Source organism: Channa argus, chromosome 6 (genome assembly GCF_033026475.1).
Source record: "Channa argus isolate prfri chromosome 6, Channa argus male v1.0, whole genome shotgun sequence".
Taxonomy (NCBI): Eukaryota; Metazoa; Chordata; class Actinopteri; order Anabantiformes; family Channidae; genus Channa; species Channa argus.
This window is the reverse complement of record NC_090202.1, coordinates 28,050,405-28,069,220: the sequence shown is the minus strand read 5'-3', so window position 1 is coordinate 28,069,220 and position 18,816 is coordinate 28,050,405. Positions and strand designations below refer to the sequence as shown.

Genomic DNA, 18,816 nt, shown 5'->3' with positions numbered 1-18,816 from the left:
CTCCTCTAACTTGTTGTGGTTCACACCACCTTGCAGCCAGTTCCTCAGCTCCAGCTACCGTGTCACATCATCTCTTTGCATTGCATCGTTCCCTTCACCACTGCACAACAAACTTAAAAGGTAAACTACAAAGGCAAACAATCACAGCTATATGATGTCACTAATGACATCATCAGTACACAGAAACCCAACTCAATACATACTACATAAAACTAAACCTGAGGAAACCCTTGGTTGGCTCATACAGGGGGGATAGGGATTGAAGTTTTCCTCCTGTGAAGAGTTCAACATGGTCAAGATGTCTGATAACTGAAAACTGCTCATCCAGGAAACAGTTTTAACTGTTCAGATGTGTGTGTGTACAGCAAGAAAAATATTCCTCACGAAACCGAGTCGTACAAAGTTTCCGGTTCTTCCACAATGACAGATACCAAATAGTGTGGCACATCTGGCAGCTCTGTAACTCTGGAGCTGTGTGATGTCGTCAGGAACAGTTGTTTTCTGACGTATCAGACAAACAATGTCTCGGTTTGTGTCTCAGTAACTTGTTAAAGACATTGTAGAGAATCAGGCAGCTGAGGCTGTGACATGTCATCTCATCGTGGAGCAGAAAATGAATATGAGCCTCAGCTGCACCCTGGGGCTTTCTGGTTCCATCGTACTTCACTTTAGTGTGGAGAGAGGACCACATGTCCCACGTGTCTGCAGACTTGTCTCCACTGTAGTCCAGACAATAAAACAGGAGCAGAGCAGGACTCTGCAGAGCCTAAACCACAAAGGACACATCGTCCATAAACTCTGCAGTGACCCTGCAGAAATAAAGCACTGATAACAACACTTACAAATCCATAGCTCACGTCTCTGATTTTTAATGTGCAATTTACCAGAGGACGACACAGAGCACAGTCAAGTATCTGAAAATCCTGGTCCAGAGTGGACAACACTGACACACATTTTCAATTAACTCATGCTGTGCGACCAACACGCTGCTTCCTGCTGAGCAGCCACGGATGGTTTGACATAGGCAGCATGTTTTTTTCATACATGTGTTGATGAATTATCATAGTACAAGAACAAGTATTTATCTGACGTTCTTGTGTTCACAGCGCAGAGCAAATCATGTGGAGCTGCTCTGGAAGAAACAGGTCATTTACATCTTTGTATGAACTTTGTGGGACATCAGTTGGGGCCACTTCACATTCCTTTTCTCTCTCACACTCACATCAACTTCATGACCTCCAACACACACACACACACACAGTCTGTCTGACTGTTCGCTCTATTTCTGTCGTTGGGTCACTTCCTCAATGAACGACCTCTGACCTTCCTGGGTCACAGCAGCTGATTTTCAGGGGTTTGAAGCTCTGCAGCAGCTCAGTCACAACACACTCCTGCTGAGCTGTGTGATCTGCTCCGACTCAGAGCAGTGTCCAGAGTTTTGTCCATCATTTGTCTTTGACGTGATCGACTGCTTTGTCCTGACCAGACTAAATTCATCCACATTGAATTGTTTTGTGTGTTTGTGTGGCCCTGACTGAAAACAGGAACACGGGAGCTAAAGGTGACATACATTCAAAAATGCAACACACACACTTTCTGCAGCTTGTCAGTATCAAACTTCTCGGCTGCCATTTCAACTATGAGAAAAATCAAGCAGAGAAGAAGAAACATCAGAAGACGCTGCAGCTCACACAGCGCAGGCTTTGCTTGTTGCTGTGAAAACACTCTGTGACGACGTTCTTGCAAAACATGAACTGAACATGTTAGCAAGTGTCTGTCGGTGTGGCTGTGGATTCTCAGCTCATGATTTAAGTCTAAAGCCAAATGTTTAGTATCTGTGCAGGAGGGAGTGTTTCCTGTATGTAGGGAGTGTAACACAAAGACCGAAGCTGGACTTAATGCTGTTATCTGACTTTTGACCCACACGAGACAAGAGGACAAGAAGATGGAGAAACCTCCAGCATTTAGTTCAACCATGAGAGAACACGCTCGGAAAAGCTCTGGTTCCCACGGTGTGTGTGTGTCTGAAATATCTATCATGAGCGACAGAGAGAGGTGGAGGCGGAACAGGAAGGTGAGAGAGAAAGGGCTTGATTCATGTGCTCGTCTTTATCCTTCCTGTTCCTGTTTCCTCCTCACACACACACACACACACACACACACACACACATGCAGGGGGGAGGGCAGACAGACTGTAGTGTATCCAAAACAAGCTGAGACGGAGAGAGGGAGGAGGAGGGGTCAGAGGTCATGGACGGTGATGGAGTGCTGACAGGTGTGTGTTTCATCTGTGTGTGTTCTTCACTCTCTCTGTCTCTCCTTTCATGTGTCTCAGTGAAATCTGTCTCCATCTCCGTCTTTCTGGCTGCTCTTCTCTGAACCTCTGAACTTCTCTTGCCTGAAGCTCCTCGGCTGGATGAAGCTCGAGGGCTGGAACAGTCTCCGTGCTCCATCTCCTGCACCTCAGCATCATCTGAGTCATCAAAATCTCGGCCAGGCTCTGATTCCTCAGACACACCAAGGCTCCATTCAGACTGCAGGCAAAAGTGGCCTAAAAGTGACTTTTTTGGACCAGGTACGATTTTTCTTACAGTCTGAACTGCAGAAATGACATGAAATCCAATTTTCCCAATTTCATCAGACCTGGGCCACTGTCATGTGTTTCAATGAGACCTCAATCTGAACAGTCGGTCACGTTACATCTGACTCAGACGTCTCTTAGATGACGTGTGGAAAGGCGCTGGTGGATGTAACCTAATGTTTGTCTTGACATCCTGAAACTTTGGATCAAATGTGCTTCTGCTTTCTGCATCCACACACATCTGTGTACCGATGCAGCAGCTGTTGCTCCACAAATGGCCATTGTTAGAAGTGTCTCTCTTCTTCTGCATCCTTCTTCTCATTATCATTTGCCCCTAAATTTGGAAGTGAAATGATAAAGAGTCACTTCAGCTGCATTCATGTATATCTCTGTTTACTTAACATCACAATCTTGTTCTTCTGCACAAGTCATTTCAGGGCTGTGGCCAGTTCACACTGGAGTCCCATATATGTCTTTATACATATATGATGTATGGAGTTTGGAACTCCACCCCCATCTTTCATTTTCTGTTCCCTGTAACACACAATCTGGAGCTGTTTCCTTCAATCAGCCAACAGGAAGCTGAACAGTAAGGACAGTGTTGCACCATAGTGGCAAAAACGACATATTCACACACAAGTACAACAACAGTTGTTGCTGCATTGTTCCTCATAGAAGCAGTACTTGCAAATGGTTCATGCAAATATCCCACTACGATTTGTAACAGCAACAGGAGGTCAGTAACCGTGACCTTTGACCTCTGCCCAGCTTTTAGGTGTGTTTCTCTGAGCCAGAGTCTGAAGGTCTCTCCACTCTCCTGCTGTCAGTTTCTCATGGCAGCAGCTACTCATTAACCAGCAGAGGTTGTATTTATTAACAGCACGGTGAAGCTTCAGAGTGAGAGTGGGAAAAAGGCAAAAAGGAGGTAACCAAGCAGGAAGTGCAGGAGGAGAAAACCTGTTTAATGTGAAGTCATGAAACAAAGAGAGGAAACGTGGGCCATCGGAGCCAAAGGAAAAGAACCACAGGCATGTTCATAAGTTCTGAAACAACATGCTTAGTTTTCTTACCGTGAATCGACATTAGCTGCAGTTGTTGTTTTCGCCATTTTTGGTACAGAAAAGGGGACATAGTCAATATCCGGGGGACTATTTTAAGCTCTGGAGTAATCTTAATCATTTCACCAGTCTCTGGTGAGTATTTGTGGCAGCAGGACAGTGAAAGTGGGACTGAGACAACATAAACATGTCCCCAACTGAAAGAGTGTGGTTCACTGAAGTGTGTCTTCGACTGGATGGATGTGTACTGTCTGATGACTGCACAGCTCGGAGAGGATGATCCTGAATATGCTGCACACACACACACACACAGAATCAGATGCAGGATAGAAATCTCTGGCTTTTATTGTCTTTCTGTTCCACAGGACTTAGCAGCAGGACTTGTTCTACTGGACAGTTTCACACATCTTCAGCACTTTTACTCTATTTAAACTGTACATGTACTGTTCCCACAATGGAATGATTATGTATGATTGTGAGTTATCCAGACACCAGTGGAGACTGTTAATCGGCCTATTAATATCTAATCCTCGCTGAAAAATCCTTAAAGAATTGTTTCATCAGCAACAAGAAATTGTGGCTTGTTCCAGAAAATTTGCACCACTTTGGAAACAGACAGAAAAGAAAACGGAAAACACCTGTGGGGGTGGAGTGTGTGTGTGGGGGGGGTCCTAGGAATGGCAATGGGCACCACCCACATCTGATTGGCCTCCACCCTCCCAGAGTGACATGGTGACAGGCACCCGCTGTAGAACTTTCAGTGCAAAGAGAACTGAGCAAATGTGAAGATGAAATAAATCCTCGTCATCATAATTTTGTTGTAGTTTCAACCAGGCAAATTATCCCAGTAAAAGATGGATTTTAACCTCCCCAAACATTTATTATTTGTTTATGGCCATTTGGTAGATAAGTTACACATTTGACATGTGCAACACTGAACAACCCTTGGTTTCAAAGAACACGTAACGAAGTCGCACAGAATACGGGAAAGTTTTGTGGCTTGAATCACACATCCCACCTGAAACCATCCTAACGTCCGGATGTGTCACCAAAATGTAAAGTTAACCCGTAGCTCTAAGGACCAATTACACATCATGTGTCTTGCTTGTTCAATCCATTCAACAAAAAGAAATAATTGTGACTTGTGTGTCCCACCGCCATCAAAAAGGAAGAAGTCAAAAATAAATAAATAAAAGAAAATTAGCAGCGTCATTATGAGTTATTCCAAACTGGGACAGAGCCAAAAAAGGCAGAAAGAAATGTGAGACAACAGCAAAATTCATGTTATTTTCAAATTTATTTATGAAAAAATATATTTCTTGATTCTAACAGACATTAGGCACATTAACATAGACATATATACAATTCTCTTTCATAAATACAAAATTATTTACAAGGCGCAAAATTAAATAGTAAAACTATCTTCTGGAATATATGTACACATTGCATTGTTTTTAAATTAACGAAGATAGTACACAGACATGATTACACAAGAACACCACATATTTTTGGTATCAAATGCATTAGGTAAAAAATAAGGATTGGAAAAACTCACTTTCACGGCTGTGAAAGCTTTTTCTTTGAACATAAAAGTAAAATCATCCAGAGTCACGACTGCAACAAAACTAAAATCTGTAGCTTGCAGAATGTTGCTGGTGTTTTGATTGTTGGTTGATAAAGGCAGCAAAAGAGAGAAATGGAGTATACAGGTAAAAAAGGTGTGAACGGCTGATTGTTGTCCCCGGTTTTCCTGAAAACTCCTTTAGACGGGGTTTGGGAAGTGAGACTGGAGAAGCATTTGATGGACTTAAGAACCCATCATCGGTACAGTCGGCTGGTTGCAGTGCATTTTAGTGGGTTTCCTGGACGTTTACGGCACATATAAGTCCTCACAGGCTTCCAGAAGAGTCAAGTCCATGTTGTTCTGAATCTGGCTGTAGGTCAGAGGCACTTCAGAGTTAGTACAATGTACTGTGATTGTAAGACTTCTTTTTCCAGGATGCACTTACAAAGAAAAGTGAAAATAAAGTTAAATGTACAAAGTGATGTTACAGAGCCCCTCACAAACTGTCTGCTTCAGCCTTCAGACAGAATTTTGTTCTTAAAATGTTCAGATTGTTTGACCTAAAATAAAGTTCCGTGTCCCGTTCCTGTAAGCAGTTCCTCGAGGGATTTGATTGACATTATTATAAGTGTACAGGAAATGGTTGCCACAGTGATTAGGGAGCATAGCTAAGGCACCGGTCTTTTGAACTCTTCACGCCCCTCTAGGTTGTTTAATCCAAAAAAAAAAAAAAAACACATTCCGATATATAGAGAGAAAAATTATATTAGGATTTAAAAGTATAAAAAAGATAAATAGTGCAAATGATGCCGGACATTCAGTCTTTCATCTTTTTTCTCCTCCTTTGCTGCTTTGACGTCATAACGTTGTCAGTAGAAGAAAAGAATAGTAAAAAAGTCCTTTCTTTTTGTTTCTTTCCACTGAGCAGCCGTAATAAATACTAGATAAAATAATGTGTGTAGAATAGATCCCCTGGGTGAATTGTCTCGAAAGGTAAAAGTTCCAGGTCTTCAAACCAAAAGAAGGTCGTCATCTGGTGCTGTGAAACCTGCAGGTTATACCTGAGATTGACACAAACAAACAGGGGTTAGTCATCAGCGTACATGATCACTTCTTCAACATCAAAGTGTTGTTATTGAAGGTAATCAATCACTTGCTATAGATGTTTTAGATTTGTAAATATGAGACGCTGAACACTGACAAAAATGCAACGTTTTTCCCCAAAACTTTCCATAACACCAGCTACATTTGCTGTTGTTCTTACTTGTTTTTAAAAAGTTCACAAGTTTGCCATTTGTAATAAACTACTAACTTTCCGACAAAGAAACAATCCCGAAAACCTGTGACTCAAAACCGATTGACTGATTCTGATTGGTTACTCTTCCGTTTACAAAATTATTACTGGAAGAACAATTAATCTCTGATGACCCAAGGTCAATAAAAAATACACAATACAAATACCCACCTCAGTAGCAAACACACACTGCTCCATGTGCTCAGGGATGATGAACACTGGGTGATACAAGCTGTCCTTTGCAAAAGTGAGGGGTGGGATGATGATAGATGGGTCGCATTTCTTACTGTTGGAGAAAAAGAAAGAAACCGTTTGTAAAGCAGCTACAACAACAGTTTGAAGTTTGTGAAGGTGTGACAGCTGGACTAATCAGATAACAGACGACAAGGCGACATGCTGTGACTTGTTTTCACAAAACAGACAGACAGACATGCAGAGAACTAACTCTGAAGAGGACAAAAGACAGATGCAGACACAGAAAGTCATAAAAATACTATCAGATCCTTACAAGTCAAACTTGTTCTTGCTGAGATGCTGCTCGTCTTTCACGAGGTTACAGTCTGCCATTTTGTTTTTAAACATGGCCACATTGTCGCTGCCCTTCTCCACCAGCGCTGCATCTTTATTGGACACTTTAAGTTGTCCCCCCGAGATGAGGAAGCCCTCCTTCTCTCTCAGAATGCTCAGCGGTGCTCCTGGTAAGCTCCCTTTATTGGGTCCACCACCTCCAATCACTGCATTGCGGTTGTTCACTGTCTCCAGGTCATTCTTTACCGATGTGGAAATGCCTCTCAGCTCCCTGCTCCGGTGAAGCTGGCGCAGAATGTGAATGGCGGCGCACACTAGCAGAGTTAGTGTCACCAGGCCGAGAATGACAGCAGCAATCAGCGCAGGAGGGGGATTATCTTTATCAGTGGGTTTTGCACTCGGCGTGGATTTCAGCACCGGATACTCGCAGCGTGCGCCCATGAAGCCCAGCGGACACTTGCACACTGGGCCAGTGAAGTGGGTGTAACATGTTCCGCCGTTGTTGCAATTGAAGTGGTCACAGAGGCTGCTGCGCACAGAACAGTCCTTGCCAGTAAAGCCCAGCGTGCACGTGCAGGTGAAGTCATTAATGCCATCGATGCAGGTCCCGGCATTGCGGCAAGGATTGCTAGCGCAGTCGTCGATGTTGGTCTCGCAACGAGATCCAGTGAAGCCTGGTTGGCACCGGCACACGATGCGGTTGCCGACGTCCAAACACTTGGCACCTGCGGAGAAACAGAGCGAAAGGTTTCAGTTTACGGCACCTACTGATTATGATGGACTCAATATTTTGCTCACATGCTTTGAAATCATGCACAAATCCAAGAGATAAGGTTACTGTGAAAATACTCCCAAGACAAAACAACCCATTGCTGAGGGAAATAAGGAATCACATGCATCTGATTTAATCAAATGTTTAATGCCAATATTTCCATGTAGCTGCTTGTACATTGAAACTACAGGAATCCAGAATAATCCTGCTGAAATCATCCGTGCATCTAAAAAGGCCTCCTGATCACCAAAGCAAATAACGGACAAAAATCTAAGGGAATCACTTCTCAGATTTACAAGTGGCAATTGCTTCGATCCTCTAGACAAGAAGAAGACAGAGTTGTAGCAAAGACCTCAGCTGGAGAAAACCTGGATTATTGCATTGCTTCCTTACAGCTGCTGCTAATCAGGAAGGAAATGTGAGCTATTAGAAACATCAAGGACAGATTCTTTCCACAGCAGGGAAGACACATGACCAGCATTCACAGCAAAGTTTACCGTAAGACACTAAACACAGACTGAAGAGCTGAGTGCACCAAAAACTAAACCGACTGATTTTCTTGTTCTTTATATAGATTATTAATTTTCGCTCTGTTTGGAAGGGACTTAAACCCTGTAAACAATTCCTGTCTGTTTGACATTAAGGACATGAAAGGGAGGGGAAGTGCCTGAAGACACTCATTGTGCAGTGGCCAAACCAATGGAGATGTTTAAATGGGATCTATGGGGCAACACGCTGAAACTCAAACTGAAGCCCAAACACTGTCAAGTCCGACTGTATTCAGCTCCATATTTGGATATTTTGTCCTGATTCTGCTATGTTGCAACATTGCAACCAGAGCAGAGCTACAACAAACTCCCCCCCCCCCCCCCCCCCCCCCCCCCCCCCCCTTCTGTCAGGCTTACTGAGAGGCAGGAATGACTACAGATTGCAGATAAGCAGAAAGCGGCTTCGACACTAATGAGGGCCTGAGGGACGATCGAAGGCTTGGAGCGGGATCCACAGGCGTCTCGGCTCAGCAGGCCAAAGATAACAGTATGTTCATCGTAATATTCATTTTGCCATGCTGGCTGTCAGTGGAGCTGTCAGACTCTGATACGCAGTCTTCTCTTACGACAGAATGATGTGTCTGATGTACACTTTGTTTTCTTATGAAGACCTGTTCACTACTAAACACAAGTTTTAATACCAGTGTATTTGTGGTTTTTGAATCCTAGAGTTGACTCTGGCAGCTGATGCATAAAGCAATTTGTAATCTAATCCATCACAACACATAATCTCATCATTCCAACATGACCTGTACCTTGTACAAACCTCAGACAATACTGAGCTGACTACCTGGGTTCACTGCATTCATACTGATAATCTGGTTTATTAAAAGCAAGTGCTGTTTGGCAGCTACTTGCATGTCGCTGGTTCCCAGGAGTTAGTCACAGAGATAAAAATAAAACCCAGCACAGCTCTGACAATGATGGATAATCTCTCTGGAGAAGCCTTCATGTTACTTCAAGCAGACTTTGAACAAACAAATGAAAGCAATTAATCTGACATCTTATTCAGTGACATCATCAGGGGTTTGTAATTTGTAGTAAATGAGCTACATATGCAACGACACCAGAGCTCCTCTGCTAACATGCCTGCACAGGGCACACGCATATATTTCGTGCCACAATGATGTGCAAGCAGCTAAAAGGATCTCGTCAAACGTTTTTGTGGGGCTCTTTAGGACCCGATCTGCATTTCCCGACGTTGATTCCTGCTGTGGATCAACGTGCTGCCGACAGCTTTATCAGGGTAAGAACTACTGCCAGAGCTGGATTCCTGCCTGGGATGACAGCACGAGTAGAACCATGAAGAGAACAGACTGAGGCCTCTCAGCATTTCCATGGCTGCAGCTAAAAACAGGCTTGGTTGCAATGGCAAGAAGCATTCAAATGTTTGTGTTGTCAGATGGGAGGAGATAAGACATGCTCACATGCTTCTGCATGACAATCCAGCAGTTATTGTGCCCTTTGACACACACACACACACACACACTCATCTGAGGTGAGGCTTTGAACTTAACATAATCACTCACTTATCCAAACAGTTGTTTGCCAAATGAAGTTTACATGTGAAACAGATCATCAGAATTGTGCACAAACTTGGGCCAATGCTGCTTCAATAAAAGCTTCAGAAAGAGTTTCTGGCACCACAGAAACCAGGGTTGCAGCAAATTTTCTGCACTTGTTTTTGGAGCATTTATTACTTTTTTATGTTTAATTGAATTGAATTACAACCATAATTTTACTTGTACTTAAGTATATTTGTTGTACTATTTTACTTGCTCCAATTTAAACTGTCTGGATTACTACTGGGGGAACAAATGTTTGTGCTGTAGGAAATGACATGATCCCTTTGCTAAGACAGTTAGTCAGGTGCCAAACATGAAATTACCTGCCCCAGAAGTGAACTGTTGTAGGCTCTGAGACGCACTGGAAGCCTGTCCAGTGGGCCACAGCTGGGAATCAGGACGACAGCAGCCGGGTTCAGCTTTAGCGCCGACGCGACAGCTGGGCTATAACAGCTTCACTATAAACTTTGCTTTGCCAAAAGTGTGGAGGAAGCTTCAGCAGGTAAGTGAAGCTGTAGCAACATGTTTGTTTGAATTTGTGCATCCTCACCACGGCAACGGGGCCTTTTTTTGAGTAAAACTATGTTGACCCCTTTCCATTTCAAACAATAAAGCGCTGATTCAGAGGAACACGAGTGAGGCTCCTATTTCTCAACAATCAGAGTGATGGATTTCTGCAGCATTAGCATTATACATTTACATTCACAACGATGACTAGAGCCCTGTGCAGACTGTGGGGGAGCGAAGCAAAGCTGAAAGAGGGAGAACAAATCAGAGTCTCGTGTTAACATTTTTTAGATTGTAGCTTCAAGATTTGACATCGTTTCTTATCATCTTATCCAGAAATTTAGGGCAAAATGGGAATGTTTCACCACAAAGGTACTGAACTCAGCCGATCTACAGTGTTTGCACCTCGACATGCTGCAATGATCCTGAAAGATTTGCCTTAAACTTCACATTTTTTATTACAGTTAAACCCAAAAACACTGATAATCACATAAAAGAAAATACACTGAAAGACAATTGGGTCAACGACCGACTCAGCCAGGAATTAATACAAAAACAGTATTAAAAGGTTCACTGCTTTGGAGACAACCCTTCTGTGTTTTCCTAAAGCTTTGTTTTTATCCTTTTCCCCCCACACACACTGACACAAAGGTCATTGACTATAATGGTGTTTGTGAGTTTATGGATTTTATTTAACATGGGTTTGCTCCAACACATTAGTCCTCATTATCACTAATGGCCTTTAAACTTAGATAAGCACCATCAGTCATATTTATGCTGGATCATTAGTTGTTACATGCCATAACATCCCAACTTAATGTAAGAGATTTGCTTGTACATTCAGTCTGGTTACTGAACGTGTCTAAGCTCATGTGCTGAGCAGTGACTCTAGTCCAAACAATGATTCTGTCTTGTTCTTCTATGTATTGGCACTGCATTCTGTGAAGGACTTAGCACAGTGACATATTCGTCCTACTGACACATAAGCTTACAGTGGAGTTCCACAAGGCCCAGATGTGGGGCCGCTTCTCTTCTTACATACGGAAAAAATAAGTTTTCAACCGTGACAGCGGTTCACTGAACCTGCAGCAGCACATTTAGGGTGCTCAAAAAAAAATATTAAAACCCTCTGTTATTGTACGAATATTAAAACAGCTGAAATCGGCTTTTAGGGGCTTGGTGGCTCAATGGGAAGAGCATCAGGTTGGGATACAGTACATAAAGTACAGGCGTTCAACTGAACTTGTCCAACAACACTAACCCCAGTTTCACTGTGCTGCAAAGGAACAATAAAGGCCAAATTCTGGAGGAAAGTCAAGCATTAAGTGGTTTCACAAAAACAGTAGGGCGAGATGAAAGGTGGGTATGTGCAGTCACACTGCTGAACAGATTTGCATCTCTGACAAGCTCTCAACAAATGTCACTGAACAACCTACAGCAGGTGGATCCACTAAGTGAGAGCTAAGATCAACAGATAAAATGCCTGAGAAAAGATGTGCAGGTTTCTGGCATGTTCGTTGTGCTTCAGCCAAACAATTCCTTAAAGGGGCAGACAGAGTGCAGCTCCACAGTAAAAAGGATACATTCCATTTCCTTTTGTGCCTCAGTTGATTAAAACTAAATGGTACTGAAGGCTGTAATTGGAGTACAAGCACACCAAGAGTGGAATAATAATTAAATAGCCCACAGTCCAAAGTAAGCAGCCCTTCAGAAACCGTGCCGGCCAGTAGCAGCTGGGCACTCGTCCAGCTTGGCAAGTTGGTATATTTCTATTTGTTGGCGCTTGATTGATTCCAGTTCTAGTGACTTCAAATCCACGTCCACAACAAAGCTACAGAGCAAATCAGCCAAGATCCTTTTGATCTGATATTTGGAGAAGCTTTGCTGGGAACGGAGGAGAAAGTGACGTGATGACATGCTTGAAAGAAGGCTGTCGGCAAGTCTAAACTCCTGCACACAGTGTGCTGAGCTTCGTTCGCGGTTTGTTTTACTCTCACTAAAAGGCCTGGTGCTTTGTTTGTGGTACGGGTAAAAAAATGTTGCCTATGTTGGCGAGTACTGACAGGACCGTCCTAAACAGGACTGTTTTTTTTAAATCACAACCCTCAGATGCATTTCACATGCTTTATGATTTTATTCATCCTTAGCCAGTAAGAAATCATTGCTGTAAATACAGAACCACTTCCACAAACCAGAGGCAGATAAAATGCAGGAAGGATTAGGAGTCTAAAAAAGACGTGCTAACAATGCTGCAGTGGTTTCATGATGCCAGTGTTGTGTTTTCTTTGTGTAAATTCGATTTAGAAAATGTCAACATTCACTGTCCAATCTATGTCAATTTATGCCTCACAGTGTAAAAAACTTTGAAGCTACTGAGGTTTTCAGCACATTCACTGACTGAAAGTAAAACTAGTAGGTTACAGGTGGTTCATACCATTAGCACAGGGGCTGCTGCTGCATCGGTCGATCCTCTTCTCGCAGTTGGAGCCGGTGAACCCAGCGGGGCAGCGGCAGCTGTACCCACCACCAATGTTCTCCATGCAAGTTCCTCCATTAAAGCAAGGCCCATCAGCACATGTCATGGCGCTGATCTCGCAGTTCTTCCCGTAGAAGCCCTGAGGGCACGCGCACGAATAATCGTTTACCAAATCCTGCAGGAAAGATAGGAGCTGAGATCAACACTTTTGTAATGTGCTTCTGCTACGCTGGGACTGCTGCCGTCTTTCTCAGGGAATCACACTCTTCAGAATGTCAGTGGTCTCAGTGGAGGTGACTTACTTTGCAGCTGCCACCATTCTTGCAGGGGTTGCTGTCACATTCGTTGGTCTCGATCTCGCAGTCATTGCCGGTGAAGCCGGGCCGGCAGGTGCAGGTGTAGCTGCCCTGACCCGTGTTGGTGCACGAGGCGTCGTTTTGGCAGGGCCTGTGGTTGGTGCAGTAGTTCAGGTCTGGAGTGAAGAAACAAGATGTGAGTACGATAAGCATCAATAAACCAGCTGAGAGCAAAGTTAGCTACAAGAGGAAACGCGTAGATCTGCGAAGCAAGAAAAGGTGCTTTCTACTGTTTCTCTAAGGCTTTAATTCCTGGCCTGCATCCTTTTACCAAAACGTTTTACATGATGAAGAGTTTAGTTTGAAGTGTCACAACTTTTAATATTGAATACAGAAATTTGCCTCAAGAAATAAATGTCCAAACCTTTTTCTTTCTCCATATTAGAGACGTTAAGTTTGTGCTTTAAATTCAGATAAAAGCTGCTATGACTGAAGTGAAGTAGACGTCCGCCGCAGGTTTTAAGGTGACAAATACACCAAGAGAGGGGACAGTGGGACAGTGGCAGTCTGTCCCATTTGGGGCCATTTAATGAAATTAGCTTATAAAGCCTTTCTTGGCATCATGTCACTTCACTTCAGCAACGATGTGGAAATCAACTTACGGAGCTATTTCTGTGACAGTCGACATCATGTCTGCTGAAATTTCAGTTAAACGTCGCATTATTGCTGTTGCAAGCGAGGGCAGATTTGAGGCATTTATGATCTCGGATGAAGCTTCAGTTTCCTAGTTGACCGACGACTGTTCGTGTACGTGAGCTACGTTGGCATGGAAAAAGAACCAGAAGACAAACCGAAAGTGAGGCCTGGGAAAACGATCGAAACGCTCAGACTTTTCCTCTCACTTCAGCAGATCATTGACCTTAGTACGCAGCAGTGGCAGAAGTCAATGAAGACATGATGTCGAACACAATCTGATTTTCACTGCAATGCAGGTGGAGCTTTTAAACTCTGGCTGCATTATTTGGAAAAATGGCCAAAAAAAAAAAAAAGATGCTAAATACTTGAAAGCAAACAAAAAATGTTTCATTTTAATCCTAGTGAGTCATATCCTGTGTTTAAAACTACATCCTGTCCTAAAAACAGATCAGGGCAGGTTTTGGGTAAAGAAGCCACTCAGCCTCCGTCGACCCCACAGGCTCCTCCCGGGCGTAAACTCACCTTGGTCGCAGTACAGACCCCCCCAGCCCTCCTTGCAGTTGCACTGCCAGGGCTGCTGGCAGGTCCCGTGAAGGCAGCCGGGGTGTCGGGCACACTCGTCGCAGCGCTCGCCCTGCCAGCCCTGCCGGCACACACACTCCCCGGGAGAGTCGCAGAAGCCGTGCTCCTGACTGCACCCTGGTGCACAGATGGCTGATGGGAGGGAGGTGGATGAGAGAGGGAAAGGGAGAAAGGGGAGGAAGAAGGACAGGATTTTACTTTGAGTATATGTGTGTGTCTCATGTTCTTCGTTTTAATCACAAAACCCCTCCCCTCTACTCACACACACACACACACACACACGCCGCCCCTACAAGTGCTTGTTAAGTACTGAGTGAAGCAGCTGGCCCACATAACAAAAGCAACACATGCCGTCTCCTTTCACGCAAGGCAGCGCACATTAAGCTTCAGCGCGTGTCCCTGTTAAAGCAGGCGGGCTTGGGGCCAACAGGGGGCCAACTAGGGGCCCATTGTTGAGCTCAAAACAAAAGGAGCAGACTTCAGCTCCAACACACACACACACACACCCTGGAAACAACAGAAGATCTTTTTTATGTCCTCAGCCACCAGGGCTGCAATGGCGTTGACAACTGCTTGACTTCACAATTTTTAAGGCCACTGTAGAAAGAAATGAAGCCCCACAGGTTCTACCCCCCCCCCCCCCCCCCCCCCCCCCCCCCCCCAAGCTGAACAAACGTTAGAATAAAAACATGTGGGGAGGAGGAGGGCAGGGGTCACACTACTGCACCAGAACTGTTAACTTTTTTTTTTTTTTACAGCCACGTTTACTGCAGCATTGAACTCATTCTGTAACTGACTGTCACAGACAAACCACAACTTCTGTTTAATTAGAAAATAAGATGCTGCACAAATGTTACAGGAACTGTGCACTGACTCTAGAAACACAAACACCTGCACACACTTTGCACAATGGTGCAGTCGCAATGACGCCTTTCTGTCCATGACAGGGAGGCGTCTACAGCCTTTGGCGCATGCGGGAAAACACCATTCGAGGGTCCTGACAGTGAAGGACTGCTTCGGACCGGGTCTGCAGCTCGGTTACAGGACGCAGTAAAACCCCAGTGTTCAGACTCACGGTCAGTGCAGTACTCTCCGCTCCAGCCGTCCAGGCACTGGCGCTTCCACTCGGCGTCGCAGGTGAAGTGGCCGAAGGTGTCGTTGCGTGGTCGGCAGTAGGAGGTGCAGTCCTCGCCGTGGTAGTGCTCGTTGCACACCACATGGTAGGAAAAGCGGAGCTCGCTTTCGTCCCCGGAGTGCTCCCCCTGCGACCAGTCCCCCCCCACGGTGAGCTTGCTGCGGGTGACAAGGCGGCTGATGAGGTTGTTCTGGTTTTCTGGGTGAAGAGAAAAGCAGAGAGTTTGTCACATAAATGTGCATTAAACACCACAAGAACTTCCTCAAGTTTAATCACACATTCAATTAGCTCTTCGCATCTGAACTGCCGCTAGAAACTGGCGCCGCCTGGCGGCTAAAAAGCAGAGCCCTACCTGTGGACTCGAGTCCTGCAGACTCCGCGTTCCAGGCTTCAATGATCAGAGAGAAAGTCCCCTGAAAGGATTCAGAGAGAATTAGTGACCGAGCTTGTGAGTTTGATCAGTGAGTGATCGTGTGTTCCGCTGTTTTTTTTCATGTCTCCAGAGAGAAACACGAATCCTCAACGAGCGGCAGATGTTGCATGACAGAGCTGTGCTCGAACTATCTCCAATAACCACTGGACGTAAAAGCTTTAACATTTGAGGTTTTCAAAAGACGTCCTGTGATTCTTGTCACTTACCGGCCACTTGAAATTAAAGGGCACCCTGATGGGCGCGCTCTGGGAGATGGAGTTGGAGTCTGCACCGAAGATATCGGTGAGCGCGGTGCCGTACGTGCACGGGGGCTCCGGGTTGATTACCTCCTGCCAGTGCTTGAGACATACGCGGAAAAAGATCCGGCAGTCCCTGGGCTGGTAGCCACAGACGCCGCGGGAGGTGGTGAAGGAGTCGATCTTCAACTCGAAGACCCCGGAGGAGAAGACCTGAAGGTGGGAGAGTGAAGAGGAGGGGAGGGGGAGGGAGTTCAATACAAATAGACAGGAGCTAATAGTGTGGATGAAAATACAGTTTGTTTACTGCTGGTAAAGAACGAGAAAATACGCAGTTCTTCTAAATCTGCCTCTGTTGATGGATGGTGTCCTCTGCATCATTTAGCAGCTACACAATTAACTCATTTATTAATGTCACGAGTAAAAAGCCACACACAAAAAAAGCTTGACACGTGCGCGTAAAAGCGCAAGTCTCCAAAGCGCACAACGTCTTCAGAAACCAGCAGGGCAAAAACGAATCACTGCAACATTAAGCTGAACGGATTTTAATGTGTGCGTGTTGTCAGTGCCACTCACCGTCTGCACCGATACAAACAGCAGGAGACACGACGATAACAAACGCGCCATGATGTGTTGGCGCAGAGCAGGAACCACCGGAGGTCCAATTGGGTCAAAAGTAAGTAAAATCCAAACGTGTCCAAAGGAGCTGAAGAAGTAACAAACACAAAGCTCCGGAAAGAAATAAAGTCAGAGGCGCATGTGTGTCATCCGCGTGCACACACAGAGAAACACTAACGAGAAACAATCCGCTCGGCTACTGAACTCTGGACTGTGGCAGCTGCGGTTAAACCTCAGATTTATAAACGGAGAGTCAAGGAGAAGGAGGAGGAAGAGGAGGAGGGGGTGGGGAGGATGCGGGAGGAGGGGGCACTGCAAAAAATGTTCACCTGAAGGGCCAGTCCCTCTCCGCTGCTGCAGCGAAATGGCTTTTCCATGAAATGTTCGTTCAAAGCGAAACCGTCGCACAAGTCACCTGGATTGAAAAAAACAAGCGACGCTTCCTGTTAAACAGGAGCAGTGACACGCGCCTGTGGGTAGAAATGACTGCGGCTGAGATTTGTCTACTAATCAGGTGCAGCGCTGTTCCGCTCACCGCTGACAGCTCGTCAGAAAGTCCTGGTTCAGATGCTTCCTTCTCCAACATCCAGGTAGCTGCTGGTTTCCACGGTGGACGTGAACAGATATGAACCGGGCATCATGGGGGGGGGGGGGGGGGTTTACTGCCGCCACGGTATCTGCGCACAGAACTTTTATTGATTGAGTTTGGGACAAGTAGGACATTTCTTGCAGTGTGGAGTCAAGGAGTCTTCCAAAGGACCACGCATGGTAGGAAGAGACAGGGGATGGGCACTAAGAGTGGGGGTGGGCGTGTTAAGGGGCCCGCTTTGATTCACTTTTCACCACCGAGGACAATTACAGTGGGGCAATAGAACAAACTGTCAGGCGACAGCAGCAGCGACCAAACGCTCTTTTTACCCCCCCCCCCCCCCCCCCCCCACCCCCCCCACACACACACACACACACACACAATAGTGAAGAAACATGAAAACTTCCAGGTGTGTTACCGGCGACATGTGACAGGTATCCAGTCATTCCACAACTACACCAACTGTCAAGAACCAGCTTCTGGGCTCCTTTCGTTTTCCTTGCTCGGGTCGCGTGCCGTCCCGGCAGGGCGGGTGGTGGAGGCACGCCTGCCACGCACACACACACACACACACACACACACACACACACACACACAGACACGGTTTATCGCAGCACACCCGAACAGTTAATGCGCTTCAAGGAGATTTTCGATCTGCAGAAGTCAGATAAAATGAAGTGTGCGTGTGTGTATTGGGAAGGGGGTCCCAGCTGTATGGTAATACCCCCCCCCCCCCCCATCTCAGGGCGTATTAACGCTCTCTCTAATGTAATTAACATGAAGCACGAGCACAACTGCATTAATAAACGTTCTGTTATGACTCCACACCTGGAGGAGGGGGGGGGGGGGTCTTCAGGTCCATCCAGCGTAAAAACTCCTAGATATTCAAAACAGTGCATATAAACAGTCACTCAGATTAGGAAACGGTCATAAGAACCACAGCAAAAGTGGAACAATGTTTTATGACTAGAACAGAGATAAAGACATTATGATTATTGAGGACAAGCTGTAAAGATTTGTGTGCTGAAAAGACTTCGAACATAAAGATGGACGTACAATTAATGTTTTATTCTTATGTTTGTAAACGTTTGCCAACACGCGCACTGTCAATGATTTTTTTTAAACAAATAAAGAAATAAAACCTTTTAAAACGTAGCAGTAGTAGTAGTTGTACTTGAAGTAAAACAGTAACATATTTCTCTCTGAATTGCAGTAAAGATCTAATTTGTCTTTAAGTACAATACTTGAAAATTGAGAAGACATAAATCTTACCTGCACACTAACACGGAGTCACGTGACACAGTGTGTGCGTGTGCGTGTGTGTGCGCGTGTGTGTGT

At 45.1% G+C, this 18,816-nt stretch overlaps 1 protein-coding gene across 1 annotated transcript; it reads right to left on the bottom strand.

Moving 5' to 3' along the window:
• Positions 1–5,654: 5,654 nt before the first annotated feature.
• Positions 5,655–17,268, bottom strand: dlc (deltaC). Its single transcript, XM_067507882.1, has 10 exons — positions 16,848–17,268; positions 16,242–16,484; positions 15,955–16,015; positions 15,543–15,800; positions 14,408–14,599; positions 13,196–13,365; positions 12,852–13,068; positions 7,006–7,750; positions 6,669–6,783; positions 5,655–6,264 (listed from the first exon to the last, which is right to left on the bottom strand). The coding sequence occupies exons 1-10, from the start codon at positions 16,896–16,898 to the stop codon at positions 6,259–6,261; spliced, it is 2,058 nt and encodes a 685-aa protein (XP_067363983.1). The 5' UTR covers positions 16,899–17,268; the 3' UTR covers positions 5,655–6,258.
• Positions 17,269–18,816: the final 1,548 nt, after the last annotated feature.

Excerpts from the sequence above, each read along its gene's own strand:
- dlc (XM_067507882.1), bottom strand. The coding sequence starts at position 16,898 with ATGGCGCGTTTGTTATCGTCGTGTCTCCTGCTGTTTGTATCGGTGCAG. Across the intron at positions 7,751-12,851 it reads CAGCAGCCCCTGTGCTAATG|GTGCCAAGTGTTTGGACGTC; the intron begins GTATGAACCACC and ends GTTTCTCCGCAG. Across the intron at positions 6,784-7,005 it reads AGCAAGAACAAGTTTGACTT|TAAGAAATGCGACCCATCTA; the intron begins GTAAGGATCTGA and ends TTTCTCCAACAG.